General features: G+C 34.7%; 2 protein-coding genes across 3 annotated transcripts; both read right to left on the bottom strand.

The window, feature by feature from the left end:
* Positions 1-651: 651 nt before the first annotated feature.
* On the bottom strand, positions 652-9,353 carry LOC121991718 (tudor domain-containing protein 3-like). Its single transcript, XM_042545736.1, has 7 exons — positions 9,031-9,353; positions 6,767-6,937; positions 4,376-4,619; positions 1,919-2,068; positions 1,566-1,837; positions 1,141-1,497; positions 652-1,071 (listed from the first exon to the last, which is right to left on the bottom strand). Exons 1-6 carry the CDS (start codon positions 9,271-9,273, stop codon positions 1,342-1,344), a joined length of 1,236 nt encoding a protein of 411 aa, XP_042401670.1. The 5' UTR covers positions 9,274-9,353; the 3' UTR covers positions 652-1,071; positions 1,141-1,341.
* Positions 9,354-11,511: 2,158 nt separating this feature from the next.
* Positions 11,512-19,434, bottom strand: LOC121991717 (ras-related protein RABA5a-like). 2 transcript variants are annotated; one of them, XM_042545734.1, is made up of 3 exons: positions 19,247-19,434; positions 14,882-15,278; positions 11,512-12,176 (listed from the first exon to the last, which is right to left on the bottom strand). In XM_042545734.1, the coding sequence occupies exons 2-3, from the start codon at positions 15,219-15,221 to the stop codon at positions 11,848-11,850; spliced, it is 669 nt and encodes a 222-aa protein (XP_042401668.1). In that variant the 5' UTR covers positions 15,222-15,278; positions 19,247-19,434; the 3' UTR covers positions 11,512-11,847. The 2 variants fall into 2 exon arrangements, with proteins under 2 accessions (XP_042401668.1, XP_042401669.1); XM_042545735.1 differs by lacking the exon at positions 19,247-19,434 and adding an exon at positions 19,122-19,222.
* Between the last annotated feature and the right edge of the window lie 3,792 nt (positions 19,435-23,226).

Raw genomic sequence — 23,226 nt, 5'->3', positions numbered from 1 at the left:
GTTTTAAGAACTTTTACACTTGAAAAAAAACAAAATTATGTTATTTATATAGCGCCTATTTTCATAAGTAGCTATCACTATGCTATATTAATAGCATCTAAATTTTTTAATATAATTTTAACATGATCATAATAATATTTTGACAAAATATATTAGAAGTGAACCCATTTTAAGTTTAACTCATCATATTGAAATTTCATTATGGTGCTAAAAATTATGTATGAGATTGAAAGTCTACCTGCGAAATAAAACTATATTTTATTTAAAATATAATCCCATTAATCTAAATCAGTAATGATATGTTTTTTTATTAATATAAATCAGTAATGATTTTTTTTTAAAAAAAAATACACCATAATAGCATAGAACCAATTCCGTTTGTTTTTTAAAGAACATATTCTAAGGGATTATTTTTAAAAAATTTTCTATAGAAATTATTTAAAACTATTTGTGTCAAAAAATCACTAAAAACATTTGTAAATATTAAGACTATTACATTATGAGAATGAAAGATGACTAAGGTTCTCAAATACATCGTTCCATAATTTTTAAAAAACACATATGAGAAAATGGAAGGTTCTTAGCATGTTACTCATCAAAAGGGTATATAAATCGAAGGGAAAGGGTGTTATAAAAGAATGCTGACAAAGGTTAACAACAACAAAGTACTTTTGCAAAAAGAAATGATACATGAACGATTGTTTAAGGGCTTTACTTTATTATACATGATAAAAATAGTCATGAATCTCTATTGTTAATGCTCCTCGTAGCACTTGGTCGATTAATTCTGGTTCAATAATTCATATTGTTGATACCATAGAGGGCTTTCGGAAACAAAGGAAGCTGATAATCATTATGATGATTGATTATCAATCGACCATTATGATGGACCAAAAGATAATACAAGGCCAACTCAAACAATTTAAGTCAAACTAGATCCTTAGTTGATGTATACAACAGAAAAATTTCAAAACAATGCAGCTGATATAGTAGAGGAACCTGATGTTAAAAGCATCAATGATCTGCTAATTTTATCATAGCAGCTCTTCGATATGCACAACCCTAGTCAACCTGAATATTACCCCAAATTAATAGTTTTCTGTGAAAAAAATAAAATACATGGCAAAGGAGATAACTTACCTCAAAGCAGGCAGGTGAACAGCAGGCATTGTCTACAAAATCAAATGCAAAACCCCACAGCCTAACTAACAATCAATACAAGCCGGCCAGTTACGATGCGCAAAGTCCTTGACAGAATAGGAATAACTACAAATACTTCGATAATTGTGTTCGATAAACTCCCTCAGTTCTACTATAATCAAATTACCATGAAATAGGAGGTTAACCAAATCTTCTTCCCCTGCCTCTCCCTCTCCCTCTCCCTCTCCCTCTTCCCCGTCCTCTAAACTCCCTTCTTCCATCACTCATGTCTTCGGCACCGCTAAAGCTAAACATGCTCCTCCTAATCTGTTCGGCTTCTGAATCTCCAGTTTTTGCCTGAAGATTCACATATTAGGATTTTGAATAAATCCCCAGTTGCAAAGAAATCCAGTAACCATACTCACATAAGAATCTTCAAAATCTAATTGGTCCTGCAGCTGTTGAGCAAGCTCCTCATCATGGATTGTATCCTGCATTCCAGTATTGTGCATGGGATTCAGCTTCATACCTTTTGTCCTTTCCCATTCATCTAAAGTGAAGACAACAGCTTCCTCCTGCTTTGCTTTGAATTTGTGTTTACGAAATCTTGGATTCGTTTCTTTGTTATCAGGTTGGTTCATTTTTTGAAGAAGCTTCTGTGCAGCAGCTTGGTTTTGAACTGGAACAGCTTCACTCACTGTTGGTTAAGTGGCAAAGATGATCACAACCTAAGTCAGTACAGATCACTGAAGTAAAAGATGCAGATGCAATCATTTACCTTCTTTTGGTCTGGTCTCTGAACTACTAGGTTTATTCTCAGTTCCACCTGTTTCTGGATTCTTTACCATTTTATCTACCTCTGCATGGCTAAGGTCCCTTCTATCTGTCTGACGGCTTAGATTTCCTTGTCTTTGTCTTTCGTCAGAAACTGCAGAGGATCAGAGGTCATCAGTAGCTACTTAAAGGTATAGCAAACGAGACAGTCAATTAGTGACTTGATCCAACTATAAACAGACTATGATGATGTAGTAGTGAAGTAAGTTTCAACCAATCCAGGGACTGCAAAAAAATAAAATAACATAAACTTCCCTGTGCTTACATACTCTTGATCCACTTAATATATTGTCCTATGAACAAAGAGAACTAGAGATGAGTTATATTATCAAACATTATCCTACAGCATATCAAACTATTGATAAATGAAAAGAACATATGGATGAGGGTTGTAAACATTTTCTTTAAGTGGATTCTCTGAACATCTTTCTGTTCCATTGGATCCATTATATTCTTAATCTATTCTACTTCACAAGAATCTCAAAATATAAGGCTAGATCAATCTTTTGTAGCCTTCGGCCATTTGATTGACCAGGTCAATCTTCCACAGTGACTCTAGAAGTACACCACAATTAAATAAGTTTGAACAAAATCACATATAGGATGTAAACTTAACAACAGTAATCTCAATAGATCCGATCATATTATTTTGAAAGTCAATCTAACCGAAGTCAAGAAAAATTCTTGACTCAATCAAGGTGCATGCAGATTAGCTGAAAATGCTTTTGGTCAAGAACTCAATTATCATATCAATGATGGTGTTTTAACTAAGTTGAAATTGCTTTCAATCTGAGTTCTTAGCTCAGATTAATGTATTGCTCATGGCATTTTAACTAAGTTGAAATTGCTTTCATTCTGATTCTTACAAGTTTCTCATGGCTAGTCAAATTTTCTTTAGTTTGAACATGCATGCAATCAAGCTGGTCTCAAACTGGGAAAGACGAAAAATGAAGAAAATATATTGAAGTGGGTGTTCCGTGTCCACATTTACCTTCAGTCCATAACTCACATCAATTATGAAAAATCACCAGCCACTATGTACAAGCTAGTTACCAATTAATCCAAATCAAACACCCCACAGAAAATTTTCCTTGCCCATTTCACACACTCAGAATCTGCAAAAGAAAGTAAAATCCATATTCAAAGTGAGAATCAGGACCGATCAGTTACTCTCACAAAGGTCGCTATATCCTACAGATTACACCAAACTAGTTGCTGCCTTGTTCTCTCTCTTGTGGAGGGATTAAAAAATGTCCTCATATAAACAGTTTGAATCAGAAGCTACTATAAGTCAAAATAACTTAAAACTTCTAAGGTTGAATTAATTGTCTCTAAAAATAAGGTAAAATATAACAGTGTTATTCTCCTATCTATATGCCATGCCTCAGATCAATACAACTGTCAACAGGGAATAACTGATGCATTTTCGATGCCAGTATTACATTCCCTCTTCGATACTACTACCTGTTGCTCCATTTCATAGACACCAATAGATAACACCATTGCCGCTGTCTGATCTACAAAACCAGTATTGTCATCTATTATCTCAAGAAATGCATGCGATTACGCCTCTCTTTCCCTTGACCTCTGCCTTTCAAGCTTGTTCTTCCTTGTTGAGAGAAGCTTATTAGTACCACACTAATTATTCATCTGTCCACCCTTGAAGTTCTAAACATCATCTCCAAAGTGATCAATAGAAGTATAGGAATTAGATGTCACAAAAACAATAAAGAGGATGTTGGTATTTCTAGCATTAATTTGTTAACTAGATATCTGGTTGAGAACACGGATACCAGAATTGGTTGCAAAGGGACCCAACAATCAAAATCATCTCATTCTACTTGAAGAAATGAAGACCTACTGAGAATAATCAGTTTGAATCTGTCGTCATTACTTTCTCAACATGTGGTTCTGATACTTGAATTGCTTACATGTACCACAAAAAAACATCAAGCCATGTTGATCTCAACTCCCGACTATTTGAGGTTGGCAATTCTTTAATTATCAGTTAGGATAAATAGCCTGGCTACATATTAACTAAAATAGTGCCTTTAGACTAAGCCAAAAATTGAGTGACTTCTTAGTAATCAGTTAGGATAAAGAGCACTAATATAAATATTACATATTCTCAAATGTAACACTTGAAGATTAAGCCTAAAGCTAATGACTTCTTAGAAATAACCTAATACAAGGGACTCTAAATCAATGGGATGTAATAAATTGTGATGTTCATTTAAAGGCATTAATACTAGTTAGGATTCTTATCTTTTATCTTTAGGGTGATAGGATGAATATATCCTAACAAGATGAAGTAGTCTACCACCACATAAAACAAATATGCCCATGAAAAGAAAAAAAAATGCTATTGATTATAAGCTAGAAACTTCTGATAGAAGATTACCATGAAGTTTACGTGGCTGTGCAGATCTCCCATATTCTGCAATTTGTAACTTTTCAAATGGAGGAGGACCAGTACCATCATCAGTCTGAGACAACTTGAGTGATGATCTGGAGAAACCTGAATATTTCCGACTAATCTGCCATTCATCATGGAGAGATTGCACTAGACCTCCCATCACAAGTATCGAATCAGGTTCTAAGCATAGTATACCACTGTGAACGGGTATTCTTTTCTCCATACGAATCTAGAGCCCAGTTATGAGAAAACCAATGTCATATAGCTGGAGTATAAAAGAATACCATAGCACGTAACAAGGTGAACTGTAGGAATTACAGATGTCTATTATCGAGCATATATCAGTATAATGATACTTGTAAAAGTATTAAAACTTAAACCTAGCTAGAATTTAATATGTGAAAGCATAGACATATGCATATATATATATAAGATAATCTAGTGCATGCCAGCCCACAAATGAGATTTATTGAAAAGAATGTAAGCAACCTTGGCCCAAAATAAAATTCATTAAAAATTCAGAAGAAAATCAGTAATCATTCAAGCACTGAAAATTAATGTTTGTTCATAAACAAAAAGAGAAATAAATTTATGATCAAATTTTAGACAAGTTAATAAATAAGTTTATTTATAAATTGTCTGCGAGATTTATTCGTGAATGTTAACGAATTGAGCACCCTGGTGTTCAAGTTTGTGTTTTTTTAGTTATTTTTTACCATCAAATAAACATAAATAAGCTCCTATTGAAACAAACACCAAGTTTATTCACAAATGCCATGTTCATTTACAAGCCATATGACATGATCTCAAACACCAAGATCCCCCGCACGAGTCCCATATGACATGATCTCACATTAGACTTATTGGGCCCTCCTCTTTATAACTTCACTAAAGCTATTCTCGTGGGATTCTCCATTATGCACGAAATCCATCTATTTGCCCTACGCAATGTCCACCCGAGTCCTCCACAAAGTTGTCCTAGCCCAATTTGGTCTTCTGTAGAGAGTCTTCCTCTTGAGCAGCCAAGCACATTGGGATGCCTTCCTCCAAGGCATCAAGCGACACAACAGCATCAACTGATACACAATGTTGATTTCCTTTATCAAAGCATCAAACACACGGTGGAACCTCCGTTCAACATCCATTGTCAGCTGAGCCCTGACTCATGTTTCATTTTGTGCATCATCACCGCTAGTTGTGCCTTTGCAAATGTCAATCTGCATGCCAGCGTGATCAGTTAAGCCCCTTACTCGTATGGCATTCTAGTATCATCATTATTAGTCAACCTCATTGTGTTATCCATTTCGTGGATCTAAAGGCAGTCTTTCTGCATGTGTTATTCAAGGGGGTCTCAAGTCAGATCAACCTTCACTCCGTGTGCATCATTCCATGGAGGCATCAAGCCGGATCCATTCTTTCTCTACATGTATTATTCTGCAGGAAACTTAAGCTAGACATATCACTTAAATATATGTAATGTAACAAAGCTAATCTCTACAGTATATTCAAACTAGCTTGAGGGGCAGTGTTAGGGACATATGTAACAATGTGTAAGGGATCATTTTTAATGTTCTCTATTCATTAGCAATTTATGAAAGTAGAGAGGGCTCTAGGGCTGCAAACGAATCGAGCCGGCTCGCGAGCTTTTCGAGCCGGCTCGAAAAATATTCGATTCGTATTCGAATTTATCGAATTCGAGCCGAACTCGAACATGTTCGAATTTTTTTTCGAGTCGAACTCGAGCCCAAATTATATTGTTCGAGCCGCTCGCGAACCGCTCGCGAGCCTTAATATTTATTAATATAAGTTAAATATATATATTAAATAAATAAATTTCGAGTCTTTCGAACCTATTTTCGAGCAATAATTCGAATAGTTCGCGAACATGTTCGAATATTTCGAGCCGAACTCGAACTCGAGCCCTAATTCGAACCGAACTCGAACCAAATATTTTGAATTTTTCGAACTTCGAATCGAGCTCGAACTCGAATATATCTATTTCGAGCCGAATTCGAGCCTTAAATTTTTCTGCATATTCGACTCGATTCGGTTCGTTTGCACCCCTAGAGGGCTCCCTAGTGTCTATTGAGAAGAAGTCTAATTTTTTCCTCAACGATATTGAACTAACCCAAACTACAGGTGTGCAACAACTTCCAAAGCCCACACTGTTTGGAGATGCATTGTTCTTGTGCAATATGTTTTTGCAGAAGATAAGTATCGGAAACAATGCAACAAATGAAGGCAAAGTCAAATGGATCTGATGAATAATCAATATTCTAGCAAATATACAAAGAACTTCAGATAGAGCATCCATTATCCACCAAAAACACAAAATATACACGCGATTGAAACTTGAAACTCTATTAGTACTCGTACCTTAGTACCAGGGATTAACTCTTCACTGATAGTTGAAATTGGAGCATACTCTATTGCTATTACTTCTGAGTGCCCATCTGTTAGACAGAACCGGAGGAGACGGCGATCATAATATGTTGTCTTGAATGAAGCATCAATGCTGCTACGGTGTATATCTCTGGTAGAAACTATCTGTTGGTGGGTAGTTCAATTAGAAAAGTTAAAAAATTCACAAGAAAACCTTCTATGCAGAGTAAAGGCAAAAAAAAAAAAAAATCTCACTTGTGAAGAGAAGCACAAAAAGCTAGAGAATTTCCAGAAAATGTAAGTTATGAAATTAACACAAAGACTTTATAACATTTCTAAAGGAGAATATTAGCGCAATGGTAAAGTTGTTGCTGTGTGACCTGGAGATCATGGGTTCAAGTTGCGGAAATAACCTCTTGCAATGCATAGTAAAACTGCGTATAATAGAGCCTTCCCTGAACCCCCACATTGACGGGAGCTTTATGCACTGGGCTGCCCTTTTTTATATAACATTGCTATGAAGCTAAGCATAGTCTTATTATGTGAAGATAATGGTGCTCCCTTACCCTACCCCGCCATAGAAGACCTAACTAATAGCAAGTTTAAACTCCAACACGAGGACTCAACAAGCATCATCAATAGGGAAAGAATATACGGAAGACAGATCCTACTTTGAGGATATTGAGTTCATTGCTTGATAAAGCTAGATCAACTAAAACAATGTGGTTCAATCCAATTGTAAGTGAAATGCTCATGTATTTTCCTTGAATAAAGAATTGCGGTCCTAAATTCAACAAGAGTTGAATCCTAAAACATTCCAGTGATGGCTGAAGTAAAGATTGTGGAAGAAGATTGTAGGCTCACAAGAAGGGCAATGTGAAAGCTAATTTAACCATCAATGCCACTAGACTTCTTCCAAGTGTGTTGACAATGAGGAAGGAGGTAAAATAAGAACTAATTTATCATCACAGAGGAGGCAAAGCAACTTGTCTTGACATTTATGAAAAACTTTGAATTGGTTAAGGCCATCAGCTTCGAAGCATTAGAGTGTGCTAGAACAATTAAGCATCTTCCCTTCAATGTTGGTGCTTAGGACAGAAAAATCAAGTTTTGAGTGGTTCAATGGAGAATTTCAAGGTTATCCTTGGAAAAAAATTCCTCTCGAAGATGAAATAGATTCTAATTCCCTAACTCAACAAGTTCCACATTGCAAGTGATGATGCACTTTGCATGTTCCCCTCCGTTCATGGCTGGTCATAGGGCAAATGTGCCTTATTGACTTTGTGATTGAATGAAAAGTATCATAGGCTCAAACTAAACGTCTAAACAATGATAATAGCATAATTAACCATCCCAACAAGTTTATGGATGCAAGATAATCAACATGGCAACTCCCTATCAGTCTTGTTGAGAATTTAGCATGCAAATACAATATTCCCCAGTGAATAACACAAAAAGCAGTGTCACTTGAACACCTCAAGGTGCCCAGATGGTTCAAGATCAATACTGCATTATGAGGATTCTTGGAAGACCGACTAATTAAATTGGCAGGAAGATGAAAACAAGATTCCAACCCAACCAACCTTCATAATCAAATAAATTGACAAAGAACTTAACCAATCACAACCTGATGAGCGAGCAGCAAAAGTCAACAAGGGCATTGAAATGATGAAGTGAGAGATCTGTATGTTAAGAGTATCAACAATCCTTTAAGGTGAAAACCATGCCTAGTCTATCAGGACCTCTTTAAGTGTATTATATTGTAAACTAGGCATGTATCATGGGACCGTTTCAGATGAGGAATAGTTGATTTGGTGCTCAAGTAATCTAGCTAGCTGTGGTATGCCAAAATGTCCTATTTCTGGTTAGCTTACTAGAGTGACTATCAAGATGCACAGAGCAAAACAGTCTATTGAAGACTGCAATCTCTCAAAGAGACATAATATCCACATTTATATTCAATGGGGCAATTGAAGGGCTTATGAAGCCCAATCAGAAAAATATATTATTAGCCAATCCATGAGTTCCATGGTCTGAACATGGATAGCGGTGCCTGCAAGGAAAAAGTTAATCTTCAAAGATTATACAGTCTCAAACTCAGCTATCCTATTCCTATAGGTGATAAAAAGGATCAGAGACAACGCAAGCACTTCAAAACAGGAATTTCACAAGTGTAATAGAAAAAAAAAATGATCTCTCAATCTATTTTAATTTCAGATTGCAGCAACTATTTCAGCAAATCAAAGATATTGCTCTACCTGCAAGACCATGGGGCCTGATAAATTGTTCAGTTTCTTGAGCGAAGAAGGATCGGGAAGCATCTTCCCGCCGAATGACCTCATGTCCATATTCAAGAGCTCCGATTGCACGGACTCGGCGGTCTGGCGACTTCGAATTAGAGCTCTGATTTCCTCGTTCTCCTCCGCAAATCGCCATCCCCTCGAGTTAAGGGCGGCGATCAACGCCGTCTCCACCGATTCGCTACTCGCGCTCGCCTCCATTTCCCCGCTGATTTGCTTTCTCCTGCGGTTCCGACGTGCGTTCCCGATTATGGTAAGTAGGGTTCGCGTACAGTCTCGTTCAGCAACGGCCAGGATCGATGGGACGACATATGCAATTTTAAAAACGGTAAATTGAATGGCTAGAATCAGCTAGAAAATGCATCTAAAGTCATCTTGAAAATCCTATGAATCATTAATATAGAAAAATAATTTTTAAAAATTTAAAATTAATATAAGAAACTATGGTCGTAGTTTGATCATAGAGTCGAGTCCAAATTTTTTTAAATTATTGTTCAAATTTAGTTTGATTTATTTTATATAAATTTGAGTTTATTTGAAATTTGACTTGAGCTTAATGGTTTAGATGTTATCAATCTCTCAATTTAAGCTTGACTCGAGCTTGGTTCATTTATATGTTATCGAACTCTTAATTGCTTGTTTAATTATTTGAAACTTTTACTTATTTCATTGGTTACTGAGTTTGATAATTTAAATTTATTTATTTATTTTATTTTATTTTTTTATTGATTTAACATAGTGATAATAGTTTTATATTGTTCATGAATATTAACAAGTTGAATATATATATGTTCAAACTTATTTATTTAATTTAAAAAATTATTCATTTTTTTTAATTTAATTAATTTTTTATATATTAAACGAATATAAATAAGATCTAATCAAACTGAACATATCCACCAATGAATGATTTATTTACCGTCCTAATAATTTGTGTAATATAACTAAAGTCACTTCAAATAATTTTAACCAATTACTCTATATTATAGTAATTTATTAAAATTACTTTATATTTTAGCTTTTCTCGTCAAAATTATTTTAATCATAATAAGTTTAGATTAAAATTACTTCAATAATATTTACTTCAATAATATTTGATTAATTTTAATTAAAATAAAATAATTAAATTAATATTTAAATAATTTTAACTAATATTAAAATAGTTTTTGATTTTTGACTATAATTTCTTAGAGGGTGTTTGGCTGAGCTTATAAACTCTCTAAAACAGCTTATAAGTTGTTTTAGAACTTATAAGCTCTTCAAATTTGTTTGGTAATTTTTTTTTCAAACAGCTTATAAGTTGTCAAAATAAGTTGTTTTGGAGCTTATAAGCTGTTTTTTAAAAAATATGGAAGACCCTACTTTTTAAAAAAAGAACTTATTTTAATAATTTGTTTCTCTAAAATATCCTTATATAATTTTATAAATCCCCATCTTATCCTCCATAAATTTTTATAAGTCTAATACCTTTTTATCTCCGGCGACTTTTCTTTCAACGTTGTGTCATCTTCTCCGCCAACGCCTCTTTCTAATTTTCTCTCCCCTGTGCAGAAATTCGCCCAAAACCCTCTATTAATAAAAATCTCAAAATCCTCTATTAATAGTATTATACCCTTTTTGATAATTTTATTAATAAAAAGATCTTATAATACCAAACACATCAATATCTTTAAGTTGATTGTAATAAGTTCACCCAAACACTTTAACAACTTATTTTTAAAATAAGACCTAACAATTTATAAGCTCCTAAAATAACTTATAAGTTGCACGAGCTTATAAGCTGTTTTTAATAAGTTTAGCCAAACACTCTCTTAATTAAATTTAAGCGACCATAACAACTAAAAAAGAATATTTTTTTCAAATATAGACTACTCTTTTAATATTTTTCAAAATGGAATGACTTTTTAATAATAAAAAAATAAAAGATATGTTTTTGATTTTTTTATCTATTTGAGTGATCAGTAAATATAAATAATATAAAAGTATGATAAATATTTATAATTTATCTATTTATGTTTTATCATTGGACGACCACTTAAATGATTTAAAAAGAAAAATTATTAAAGCTTAACACAAAAACAAAAAACATCTTTAAATAATAACATAATTTTAATAACAAAACTATTTAAAAAGAAAAATTATGATCCAGCAACCTAACAAATATGCAATAAAATCAGAAAAGCAAATATTTTGATAATCAAAATAAAGCGATTATTTTGTATACAGAATTTAAGCTTTCGATATCCATATATGTCTAAATATATAATATCTGAATTCATTCCATTTTTCATCACAGACACTTATTCTCTAAATCATACTCAACTCACAATACTTCACCAGATTTAAAATGTATCTTTACCTAATTGAACTGCAGTAGCTTTAGATATCCTTCAAAACTGTATCAAATATTCAAATGCATTCAAAAATACAAATTAAAAGTTTTAGATTAAAAAAACTTTTTGGTACTCACTGAAATCATTAAAGCATCCATATACATCAAGAACTTTTTGCAATGATAGCTGAAAAAGTTGAAAGAATATACCTACTAGAGACTTACAAATATCACGCTTCCATTTGGATTTTTTATGTTATGGCGTTTGACCTTGAACTGAGATTTGTCACAACTCAGATAGCGAAAGGGCAAAACACCATTTCAACATTGTACCAAATGAAAAGGAACATTGGCACGTATACCCCTTTACATTGAAGGTAAATGAAATTAAGTGAATCTGAAGGTTTTCTAGAAAAGATCAGAAGAAGCTTTTACAGTTCATTTCAAGAACAGCACTGAAATCCCCCGGCTCCGCTGTTCATATCACTAGCACCTTCCTGTAAGACCACAGACTTCCCACTACCTAATGATGAGACCTCACGCTTCTGTGCTAGCGATTGAAATACTTTCCTGCTTAAGATGTGGTAGATCTCTTTCATGACAGTCTCGAAGGCTGCTGTGACGTTGGAGGAGTCGAGCGCAGATGTCTCGATGAAGAAGAGACCTTCGGCTTCAGCTATGGCCTTGCCTTCTGCTGTGTCGACTTCCCTTGCATCCTTGAGATCAGTTTTGTTCCCGACCAAGATGACCACGACATTCATGTCAGAATGTGCTGTTGCAACACTAAAAAGTTGTCAACTGAAACCATCCTTCAATACCACTAGATCGAGATGGCGATAAATATGATTATATCAGTCAGAAATTTGATTATATATAGTCAATATGAAACTAGCTGGATATAAACCCTTGGTTGACATTCTCTGTGGCAAATCAAGATGTAACAAAATAAAGATGATCAGTCACTATAACATAACAATTAGAGCATTGTAATGGAGACAATTATATTATGTCTCCATATCTAACTAATTTTTGAATTAATACACACTTCAAATTTCACAGATTCACTTAAATCTAATATTCCAGACTAAAAACCTCATCACAAATTCTCAAGTCCTTGTCACCCACAATGACAATAATGACCTGTCCCTACTCCCTACTCCCTTGCCCTTGTTTCCTCTTCCTCTTGTAGTGCCTCCCCTCAAAGATGGTGTACAGTCTTGGTAGGGGTCAAGCCAGATGCTACTGGTGCTAGTTCTGGTGCAAGCCTACCCTAAGTCGCTCCTCTCAGATAAGTGCTTGTGCCAACATTGCAGCTTCATGCCGGCAGCCTACTAACTGTGGCAGTCTCTCCTTTCCTCTGTTTGTCATTGGATCAGCAGAATTCCTTGCTCTCTCACCTTTTTGCCACAGCAGCACTTCACCTGATGCCCGTTGTCACTGCTGCACCTTCCCGTCACCACACATCATCACTGTCATCCATCGACAAATCCCTGCATCCCTCTGCTCTCTTCCTCACAGGAGCATAGAAGAAAATCCCTCCCTCTTCTCCATGAATCTTCTTGTGCAGCAACCACTCCATCCCTCCCCATTTCTTGCATGTGTGTGTGTCGGGCAACAAACCCTCAAGTCCTCTTTCCCAGTGTGAGCAGCAGAGAGAGCCTTCTCTTTCATGGGGCAGCATCATCCCTCTTGGTTCCTGTTTTCCCTTTTTTGAGGTACGTAGGCATTATGAATATATTTACCTTTCTGCAGCCTTGGATTACCTCGAGTATCTTCATTTGAAAGCATTGTATCCTTGTTGTTTTCATCTCCAGCAGGAGCGAGGATTGCAGCTAGTAGCTTCTGATGTGGGTTCTCAAAGGGTAGGGTTCTATAGCTCAGACAACCTTAAATTAACCATTCTGTAAACCTCCTAAATGCAGATACCAGGAAAAGGGCAAAAAAGAAAAGAAAAACAACAGTGTATAATTTTTTATATTCTCATTTCTTCATTTCGATTCTAGTTATTGATTAAACTTGTGGACTGATGTGCTTTGGCATCTTAAGTTGTTCCATTTCTTTTGTCATTCTAGTTAGTTGTACAAAGTTTTTGGGTTTATTACCAACATGAACTTGGACAAATTCCAATTCCAGGACATGAGAAAGTGATCCTGAAGAGTTTGCATGAACTTTGGTTCTTTAAATTTCTTGGATGAATCTTCTATGGTATCTTAGCTACATAAATGTATACATGTGTTTTCATTTTGTTTGTTAATTTTGTTTTTTTTCCCATTTCTCAAACATTCCTCATCCAGCAATTACATACCACTTAATTTTGTTGGTACTGCATTGGACTTCTTCAGTGTAAATTTTGTTCTGTTTATTGTTCTTGACTTCTTGTAGTGTAGCTGTGAGTGCTTCCTTAGTTTGAATTGAAGGCTGGTGTTTTTCTCTTCTTGGCATCATAAATAAGTTTTTCTTTCCCTTGCTAACAATAAATAGATCCTCCTTGCATTCTGATTCAGCTTATACAGAGTTTCAACATTGTTTCGATATGGTAACAGAGAAGATCTCAAGACCATTTGGACCATTGTATGTGATCTAGTTTATGTCTCCTAGTTTCCGTAAGAGTGATGTTTCTTTTCAACTCTCGCATTACATGACGTCTCTTTCAATTCATTAGCTCCCCAGTAAACTTCACAACAAAACTTTCTCACTACTACACTACTGATGCATTTCACTTGATCAATCTTTCAAATATCCAACAATTTCATTGGAAATCCATTTTTTTACATCAAATTCCATGAGTGTTTACCTTCTTGTTTGTAGTAAACAGATGGCAGTTCTTTTTTTACTTCAAAATTCCCTGACTGTCTACCTTCTTGTTTGTAGTAAACAGATGGTTGCTATGGTAAGACCTTAGTATCGGTCATCTTCAGTATATAATTCACATTGTGCATTTCTTAGTTGTTAAATGCACTATATTATCTCTATCAGGATCTCAAGTTGCTTTAAAAATCTGTCCTTTTAACTTGACACATGCAGAGATCTGAACCACCCGAACCATTTATAATTGTCTCTAAAAAGATCTCTGACTTTCAGAGATATTTGTAGTTATATATGTAGAGAGAGAAAAATAATTTTCAATAAAAGCATTGCTAATTTTTAGAGATAATTATAGTTTTCTCCATATATATTTTTGGAGGCAAATTATTAATTGTCTTTAAAAAATATTTGACTTTTAAAGGCAATTATAATTGTCTCTATAAAGGATTTTAGATTTTTAGAGCCAATTTAAAAAATGTCTCTAGTATTTCTAGAGATGCTAACATTAGATGCAAATTAAAAATTTTGCCACTACAATTTTCAGAGGAAAAATTATGAAATCTAAGGACAAACAACTATGTGCCAAAATATCATTTTGTGCAGCAAGTGTTACCAGTAAAACTCGTACAGAAACTTATTAAGAAGATAAAATAAAAAAACATTGGTGCTTACTTTGTAGTTCATTCAGCCACCGACCAATATTCTCGAAAGTCCGACGCCTACTGATATCATAAACAAGAAGGGCTCCTACTGCACCTCTGTAATATGCAGATGTAACAGCCTTGAAACGTTCCTGACCAGCAGTATCCCAAATCTGAGCTTTAATTTCCTTCTCATCAATCAGCATCTTCTGAGTTTGGAATTCCACCCCGATGGTGGATTTGGAATTTGAATAGAATTCATTCCGTGCAAATCTTGCCAGTAAATTTGACTTCCCAACAGCAGAATCACCAATCATAACAATTTTGAAAAGATAGTCCTCACTTTGATGTTCATCTCTATTGTTGGCCATCTTTCTTCTTTCTCAGTGACAGCCCTCCTGAATATCACTAAAAAATCATGGCCGCAACTGCAAATGCACATATACAGCTTAAGGCAACTAAATGGAGAACAATTAATTTATTTACAAAATAAAGAAGAGAAAAGTAACGCTACGCAAATCCAACAATAACTAGGCATTCTAGCTTGCACAGTTTGTTAGCTAAGAGCTAAAAAGAAGAGGTTGTGGCTTCTGTGATAACATAGAATTAGAAAAAAAAACAAGACAACCTCATGTGGACTTTTTTTCTCCCACCTGGATAGAAACAAAATGACTAAAGTTTGTAAAAACGTAGCAGAAGATGTCTTTGCTGCATCAAATTTTTAAGTGTGAATTAGAATTAGCCATCAAAATAAAACCCAATATTACTTTGCTTAGATTTTATTTTCATCATGCCTACCTTTAAAGTTTTCTTTGTTCACAATTTACAGTTTGCATGCGGACTCACATTTGTTTCTGCCATTACATCTCACAAATAACTCCTAAGCCATGCACTACTGCCAAATGACAAAACTAGATGAAACAGTCAGACAATCAATTCTCTCCATCAAGATGGAACAAAACAACATGCCACATATGAGCAATAGCAGCACAAACTACTTATAACACATGAAAAACTTAGTGGACAAGGTGACAAAAAAAACACATGCAAGCAATGTGGAACTGGCCTTCTCCATTGAGCTTTGTAATATCACTAGTAATTTTCAAACTAATAATATCAATTTTTATTCCATTCACAAATATTTTCTTTTGCCTCCCTTTACTAGTAACGCCTTCCCCTATAATCAAGCATCTATCAGACTATCATGTTTAAATAGATATATAATAAAATAAATAACTAAAAAATAAAAGAGTATATATATATATAGAAGAAGATGCAATCCTAATTGAATTATTGAACTAACAAAACTTCATGGTTTCTAGATGAAATACTGTCTAAAGGCTAAACCATTATGAGGGGTGTAATTTCTTAACAAGTCAAAAGGCGGCAAGTTTGAATTTCTTAATTTGAATATTTGATAATGCTTAGGGATAAGTTAAAATATGGCTCCAAATTGATCCATAAGTTCTGAAGTTCTTAGTGGAAGGGTATAGGTGATGTTGCTTTCTTAGAGAAAAAGCAGGATAATACTTCAGAATAATTAATCATCCCAACATCCAATTTTGAAGAAATGCAATGTAGCAAACCAATTTCAGAGACAAGGAAAAAAATGGGAATATATCCCATCTTCAGTCGGTCTTCCAGTTGAAGTGCTGATCCCAACACTGGAAGTGAAAATACCCCCTTTTACCTCCAATGATCATTAACAGTTGAAATGGATTAGTTGTAAATAGGAAGCTTTGAAAATCAAGACAACCACCTTAAACTTAAGAGCCAGTTTAGTCAAGCCATTTTCTATGCACAACATGCAATTAGGTCATCCCAAAATGAATATGAAATATGGGGACAAATGAGATGCATACTTTGTCATTATTGAGAAATTAGATCATATTAATCCTATTGAAGTAAATAAAACATAATAATATGTAATTAAGACAAAATAATAAAAAAATATCTACACGTGCTGGATAATAAATACAAGCAAGACCAAAATTTGTATCACACATCAACAAGAAATACATGTTCTTATGCAGAAACTTCAATAGCTAGCGTGGAAAAATTAGGAATCGGATGGAAGCAAAATAATCACCAAGTTTCATAAACTCATGATACGTAGATTTGCACATCTGTGGTACTTTAATTTCTATTCCAAGGTATATAAGCCTTTTTAGTTAAATTAGCTGATAAGTTCTCTAGCCTTTTAGAATTAACATTGAGCTTGGTTACAGAAAGAGTTTGACAAACCAAAGATATTTTCCTGCCTCTCTATCTGCAGAATTTTGATCCATTAATTTCTCTTTCAAGGTACATAGACCTTTTTAGTTAAAGTAGCAGATAGTTCTCTAATACTTTGCAATTAAATCTCACATTAAGCTTGGTCACCTTGTTGGCTGCAACAGCATAAATAACTATTCCTTTAGCATTGTGTCATTTTCAGCCAATAACCTCCTTCCTTCTCGTTCAGGAATTGTGTATACCTCTCATCTAAACTAGATCTAACTAAACTAGATCAAACATCTTCATGCCTTCCTTATTCCTGTAGATACTAAGTTGGACTGAACTAATAAACTAGACAAGTGAGTGTGAGCCATTCTCAGCAAACATGTGGGCAATACTGGAAATTTACCATCTACTCCGAAAAAATCCTTCAAAGTGGAGCTAGTGGCCTCTTTCAACAAAAACTGTACCATTTACCACATTCCAGAATCCAGATATCTGAAGACCCAGGATTTTCCATAGCATGAAGAAAAGACCTTTCAATATTCTTCCCATATTATGTAGTCCTACATTGTGTTTCAGATTATCTATTCCACATAATCAGCCCAACTAACCTGATTCAGCTCTGACATTCATGTACAACTTTTTCATTGTACCACTTTCCATTGCATAAAAAACAGAAACAAACATTATGCTACAATTTCTTATAACTGATATTTTCTCCAGACTCCTTGAATGAAGAGAAGACTACAGTAATGAATGAAGGTTGACATTTCTAGAAGCATAAGAGCACTAGCTGCAGACTTGCAGCTAACATTGGTCCAACTTAAATGGTTCTCTCTCAAGGAATACAAAATGTTTTCTAAACCCAACCTCTTGTCTTATCTAATGAAAAACCCATCATAAGCGTCAAACTGCAACGGATTTCTGAGCAAAAGAAATAATTAGCTAGTAAATCATTATATGAATTACTGTGTAATATGTCAAAGAACATATTTATGGCAGAAAAGAACAAAAAAATATACATGCCATTTCCAGACAAATTCATGCAAAATGATTATGCAATGCAAATATCAGATTCAGGCATGTAGCACAATCCCCACTACAGATAATTTGATAAGTCATCCATGATATGCAAGATCACCAATAGACTTGTCTACTGTGGACAAAGAGCAGTTAATAATGAAGAAAGATAATTAAACATAAACACCTCAGAAGATTACTTTCCCTATTCAGCACGTAGGGCAGATGTATGGACCCATTCATCCACGTTTTCTACCCTCGCCAAAACATGTATTGATAGCACCATAATTCAAATTACAATAGCACATGATACTACAGTCATCAAAACCCCACTAATTGGTACGTGCAAATTTATGTTGGCAACAACTTTGTCTTCTTTTACATATTAAGCATGGATACGAAAAAAGAAGGCATATGTAAAGTCTAGCATCAGGAAAAGAATGTTGCAGGACATTAAAATAATTATGGAAGTAGAAATTTTATTTTATTTTTCTGTCAATTTTTTTATTAAACTCATGTTGGTCTTCGCATCACTATTTAAGCGATAGTACACTTCAAAATTACAATTCTATGCACCCTAAGAACATTTACGCAGAAGATAATAGGATGAAGTAACCCAGGCTACGGAAATAACCAATGGCAGCTAAGATATAAAATCTTTTTTTTTTTTTGTGGTGGTGGTGGGGTGGGTAGCATACTCCACAGAAAATCTATGATGCGAAGATTAGTGTATGACAAGACGAGAAGATTAGTTCACAAGTAACCAACATGCAAGGAAAGGTTTCAGTACAAGGCGATGATGAAAAATATCATACATATTAATTTGAATAAATATTAAAAAGGAAGAAGGAAAATGAATCAAATCGTAAAAAAATCAAGCAAAAAGGAAAATTTCTTCAACAAAAAAAAATGCAGTACAGGTTACAATATCAGGACAAAAAAAGGCAAAAAATGGAGGAAGAAAAGAAACCCAACTGGTCAGCCTCATAGAGAAACAGACAGAAATTCGAAGAACAGGCACGAAAACCTACACTTTATCCAAAATTCACAGGAACCAGATAGCAATTGGAAGAAAAATACTCAGAATCTCTCAAAGTAATCGTGGGACTCGTCGAAGTCCAACAGATCCGATTTGGGGCACTAAAATAGATCGTACCATGAGCGGGCGGCAAGAATTGGCGCACCCTCATCAGGTCCGAGATCCGGCCTTCGTTCTCTCTCCTTGGGCAACCTTCGGCTACCTCGACGAAGAAATCTCCAGGAGGAGGAGGAGGAGGAGGAGGAGGAGACGCCAAGGCTTCCTACCCTTTCCGGGAAGGGAAAAGAGCAAAGAACAGAAGAGGAGGGTTTAAATGGAAAGCGGAATGGAGCTTTCACTTCGTTCGCGAGCGGTAACGTGACTAGAAGCGATGGCGGTGACGGTAATCACGGCGTCGGCGTTAAGAAAATACGAAAAACTGAACGTCGGCGTCGTCGGGCGAGAAATTTAGAGTCTGGACCTCCGCGGATACGACAACTTGCTGTGTTCTTACCGATATGTTTTGTTAAAAAAAAATAAGGCAAAAATAAGAGGGCCCTTATTTTTTGAATTAAAATAACACCCTATTTTAATTTTTGGTCAAAAGGTACCTGCATTTCTCTTGTAAAATCATACCGTTATTATCCCTCTTATATATTTTTCATTTAAATCGTGAACTTGGGATGTACATAATGGTAACAGAAAAGTTTTATAATTGCTACAACTAAATTGTTATAACGGTTATGATTTTATAACTATTATAATATAAAATTTTTTAAAAGATAAATTGTTGAAAGCCTTCAAAAAGATATTAAACGATATTTTTTGAGTTTAAAATTGAACAGGGTTCTACCTTATAATTAGTTATAGATTTCGAACAAGATTCGATTTGATATATTGTATGCCCCATGGTTCAACCTGAGTTAAAAGTTATAGTCTCTCAAAGTTTAAGGTTTAACATTCACATTGTAATGTCATCTCAGTTGTAGCAATTATAATTTCGTAGCTACTACAACGTGAATATTAAACTTTGAACTTTGAGAGGCCATGACTTTTGAATCAGATTGAACTATGTGATGCACAATATATCAAATTGAAACTAGATCTACAATCGATTATGGGTTGAAATCCATAATAAATTGATTTTAGCTCAAAAAAACATCATTTAAATTTTTTTGAGGGCTACGAACAACGTCTAAAATTTTGTTTCCCCATATTATGGCAGTTACAAAATCGTAACTACTACAATTATATGACAGCTCAGTTGTAGTAACTATGAAATCATAGTTGTTACAACTGTGTGTTGAGGTATGTCCGATGCAGTATGCACTTAACACGTTTCATAAAACATACAACAGAAGTAAAAATACGACAATAAAACTATTTTATTATAATACACCATGCACATGCAGGATACAATCACGTAGATATAATCATAAAATAATAATTTAAGAATAATAATTTTTTTAGGTATACATTACGGATGATGCGTAGGGAAAAGGGTACCAACTTTAGTGACGTCCACGAATCTAGCCTCTATTTGTATCCATGCCGAGATTTTCAAGACAACTCCGGTGAGCCATAAGGCTCACCTTTGATTGGTACTAGCCAAGCATAGAGGCGATGTGATCCAAGAAAAGGAAAAAGAAACGAAAGCTTGAGGAAGAAAAACTCTTCCTCTGGCTTTTGGTGGGCAGTGGCAGAGAGAGGAGAAGAGAGAGGCTAGGTTTCTAAAAACCTAAGCTCACGTATAATAAAATTCTTTTATATTCTCTTCACCTTATATATATATATATATATATATATATATAATTTATTACTAAACTAAATATGGTCTGATTCTTCCATAAGAGATGTGACTCATCCGCGCTTTCGATCCGACAAAATATCTTCCATATTTGCCCTTTATCTGGTCCAACTAAACATCTTATCTCTAGATCTGAGAATCGAATTTTCAAACTTATTTTATATCTTTTAGATACTCGTAGTGTGTGCAACCCAATAGGTTTTCAATTTATTTTGATCGCCCATAATTGACTATTTAATTATGGATCGATCATGAGTTGCACCAGTAGTACATCATGATCCCTAATTAATCAGAAAATCACAGTTGATTTCAGAACTAGTTCTGAACCCTCTAGTAGCTACAGAGAAACATGTCTTGTTCTTTTCACTTGTCTTATACCCACTTGGTTTAGGACATGGTTTATGTGTTTGTCCCCATTAGAGTAATTACATCACACCTAGCCCAAGTAATACTTTCTCGTTCTGTGAATTCAAATTATTCCTACATGTGAATAAGAGTCTCATTACTCTTAACATGTGATGCTTTGTAAAAACTTTGAGTAATAATATTAACAAGTGGTCATAGACATATCAATATCTCTAACTAGTGAGTAAGAGTTACTTGGTTAGACCAAGGAGTATAACCCGTGTTAGTCTCACAGAATTGATGATGTCCAAATACATCAATTCATTAACTAGGGAATGTTTCAATACTTTCATACTTATACATGTAGAGATTCTCACTAGTTATGATCCAATCACAAATTCTCTCATGCTATGAGTCGTATTGAGGATATTTAGCAAATGAGTTTAAGACCATTCAAACACTTAAATAAAATGTACTCAAACTGTGAATTTATATTTATCGAAATAAATAGTACAAACCATAGGATGATTGTCTTAGGGCGCCTCCCAAACATAACACTATGTAGCAACTACGAAATAATAGCTGTTACAATATGTCCCAAATTCAAGATTTAGATGAAAAATATAGAAAAAAAATATAATAATGAGAACAATGCAATGAAAGACTGTTGTGTTCTCTTATAAGAGCATAAAACACCCTTTTGATAAAAAAAAAAAAAAATTAAAGTTGGTGTTCTTTTGAGTATTTGACAAAAAAAAAAAATGCTCTCTTAATTTTGTCCAAAAATAAATAAAAACATTGTGATTTATTATCATTTTTTTAAGGATTCTCAATTTTTCTTAAAATATCAAAATTATACTTATCTCATCTTCATTCTACATTTTTTTAAATAAAAAATAAGTGTAAATTAAAATTATTCAGGCTTAATAAAACTAGTTGATTGTGTTTGAAAGCGGGGAAGATGACTTTGGTGTTGATTATGTGAATACTCCAAGCTAGAAAAGATGACTCTGAACGGTCCTGTGTGTCTAAAGGAGTGTTAGCAACCGAGCCAGCGAGGGGGTCCTTGGCACAGACACTCCGATGCTTAATTCAGTGATATAGTTGAAGGCGATGAACATTAAAATGAACAGTAGGATGAATAGTGGCTATGAGTATGTAAAATTATGTAGCGTCACATACTTGCGCCTATAGATGGAGACCCTTTTTATAGTGTTACTGTTTGTCTGTGCACAAATCTCAAAGCATTTTCAAAAAAGGGCAGGCCATAAAGATGCTCTGACACCTTTCCCAAAATGAACCTGCAATCCTTGCATTTGGCAGGGTAGAAGCTTCTAATGTACAACTTGTATATAGAATATTCTGTGTTATCCGTAGCACAAAACGTCAAAAAAAATATGAGACTATTGGGTTGAGAGACCCTTAATATGCATAACTGGCCAACCAACCAAGTCTCTCATGTAATCCGATCGGCTGTCGCTTACAAGAGCAACCCGGTCGGATTTGAAGAATGTTGCCAAGGACCTCTCCTTTGTTCGACCTCTCTGTGTTGGTACCAGACTTTGGTCGGACCAAGTGTCCAATTTGTCTGATCAGATCATAGGTTCGATCGGTTAGATTACTCAGCAAAAATAGTTAACCATGCTAGTCCTGAGTGATGAAGTGGACCTTGCTCTGGATGCTGCTTACTCGGCTTAGAGTTTTATCAATACTAAGGGGCTCGGCATTCGACCGACCCAAGGGTCTGGTCGAATGACCTCTCGGTCGGGACGATCGTCTAAGTTGGCCTCAAGTGTTGACCCCCTCTTGACTTTGACTGCTATGTCCGTCAGCCTCTTTGACTTTGACCCGACTCGGAGGCCTCACCTTTTTCTCCATATCACAAGATGGGTTAAATATCTTATTAAATTATGTTAACTCTATTTTGTAGGTTAAATATTTTTATATTAGACTAACGAATTTTTAC

The sequence above is a fragment of the Zingiber officinale genome, chromosome 6B, assembly GCF_018446385.1.
Source record: "Zingiber officinale cultivar Zhangliang chromosome 6B, Zo_v1.1, whole genome shotgun sequence".
NCBI classification, from domain to species: domain Eukaryota; kingdom Viridiplantae; phylum Streptophyta; class Magnoliopsida; order Zingiberales; family Zingiberaceae; genus Zingiber; species Zingiber officinale.
Note: the sequence above shows the minus strand (reverse complement) of the source record. Positions and strands in the feature narration are given on the sequence as shown.

Bases quoted from the DNA above. Each gene is read 5' to 3' on its own strand.
- LOC121991718 (XM_042545736.1), bottom strand. From the start codon at position 9,273: ATGGAGGCGAGCGCGAGTAGCGAATCGGTGGAGACGGCGTTGATCGCC. The intron at 2,069-4,375 runs GTAATCTTCTAT...GATCCTCTGCAG, and splicing joins ACAGCCACGTAAACTTCATG to TTTCTGACGAAAGACAAAGA. The intron at 1,838-1,918 runs GTAAATGATTGC...CTTAACCAACAG, and splicing joins AGAGACCAGACCAAAAGAAG to TGAGTGAAGCTGTTCCAGTT.
- LOC121991717 (XM_042545734.1), bottom strand. From the start codon at position 15,221: ATGGCCAACAATAGAGATGAACATCAAAGTGAGGACTATCTTTTCAAA. The intron at 12,177-14,881 runs GTAAGCACCAAT...GTGTTGCAACAG, and splicing joins GTGGCTGAATGAACTACAAA to CACATTCTGACATGAATGTC.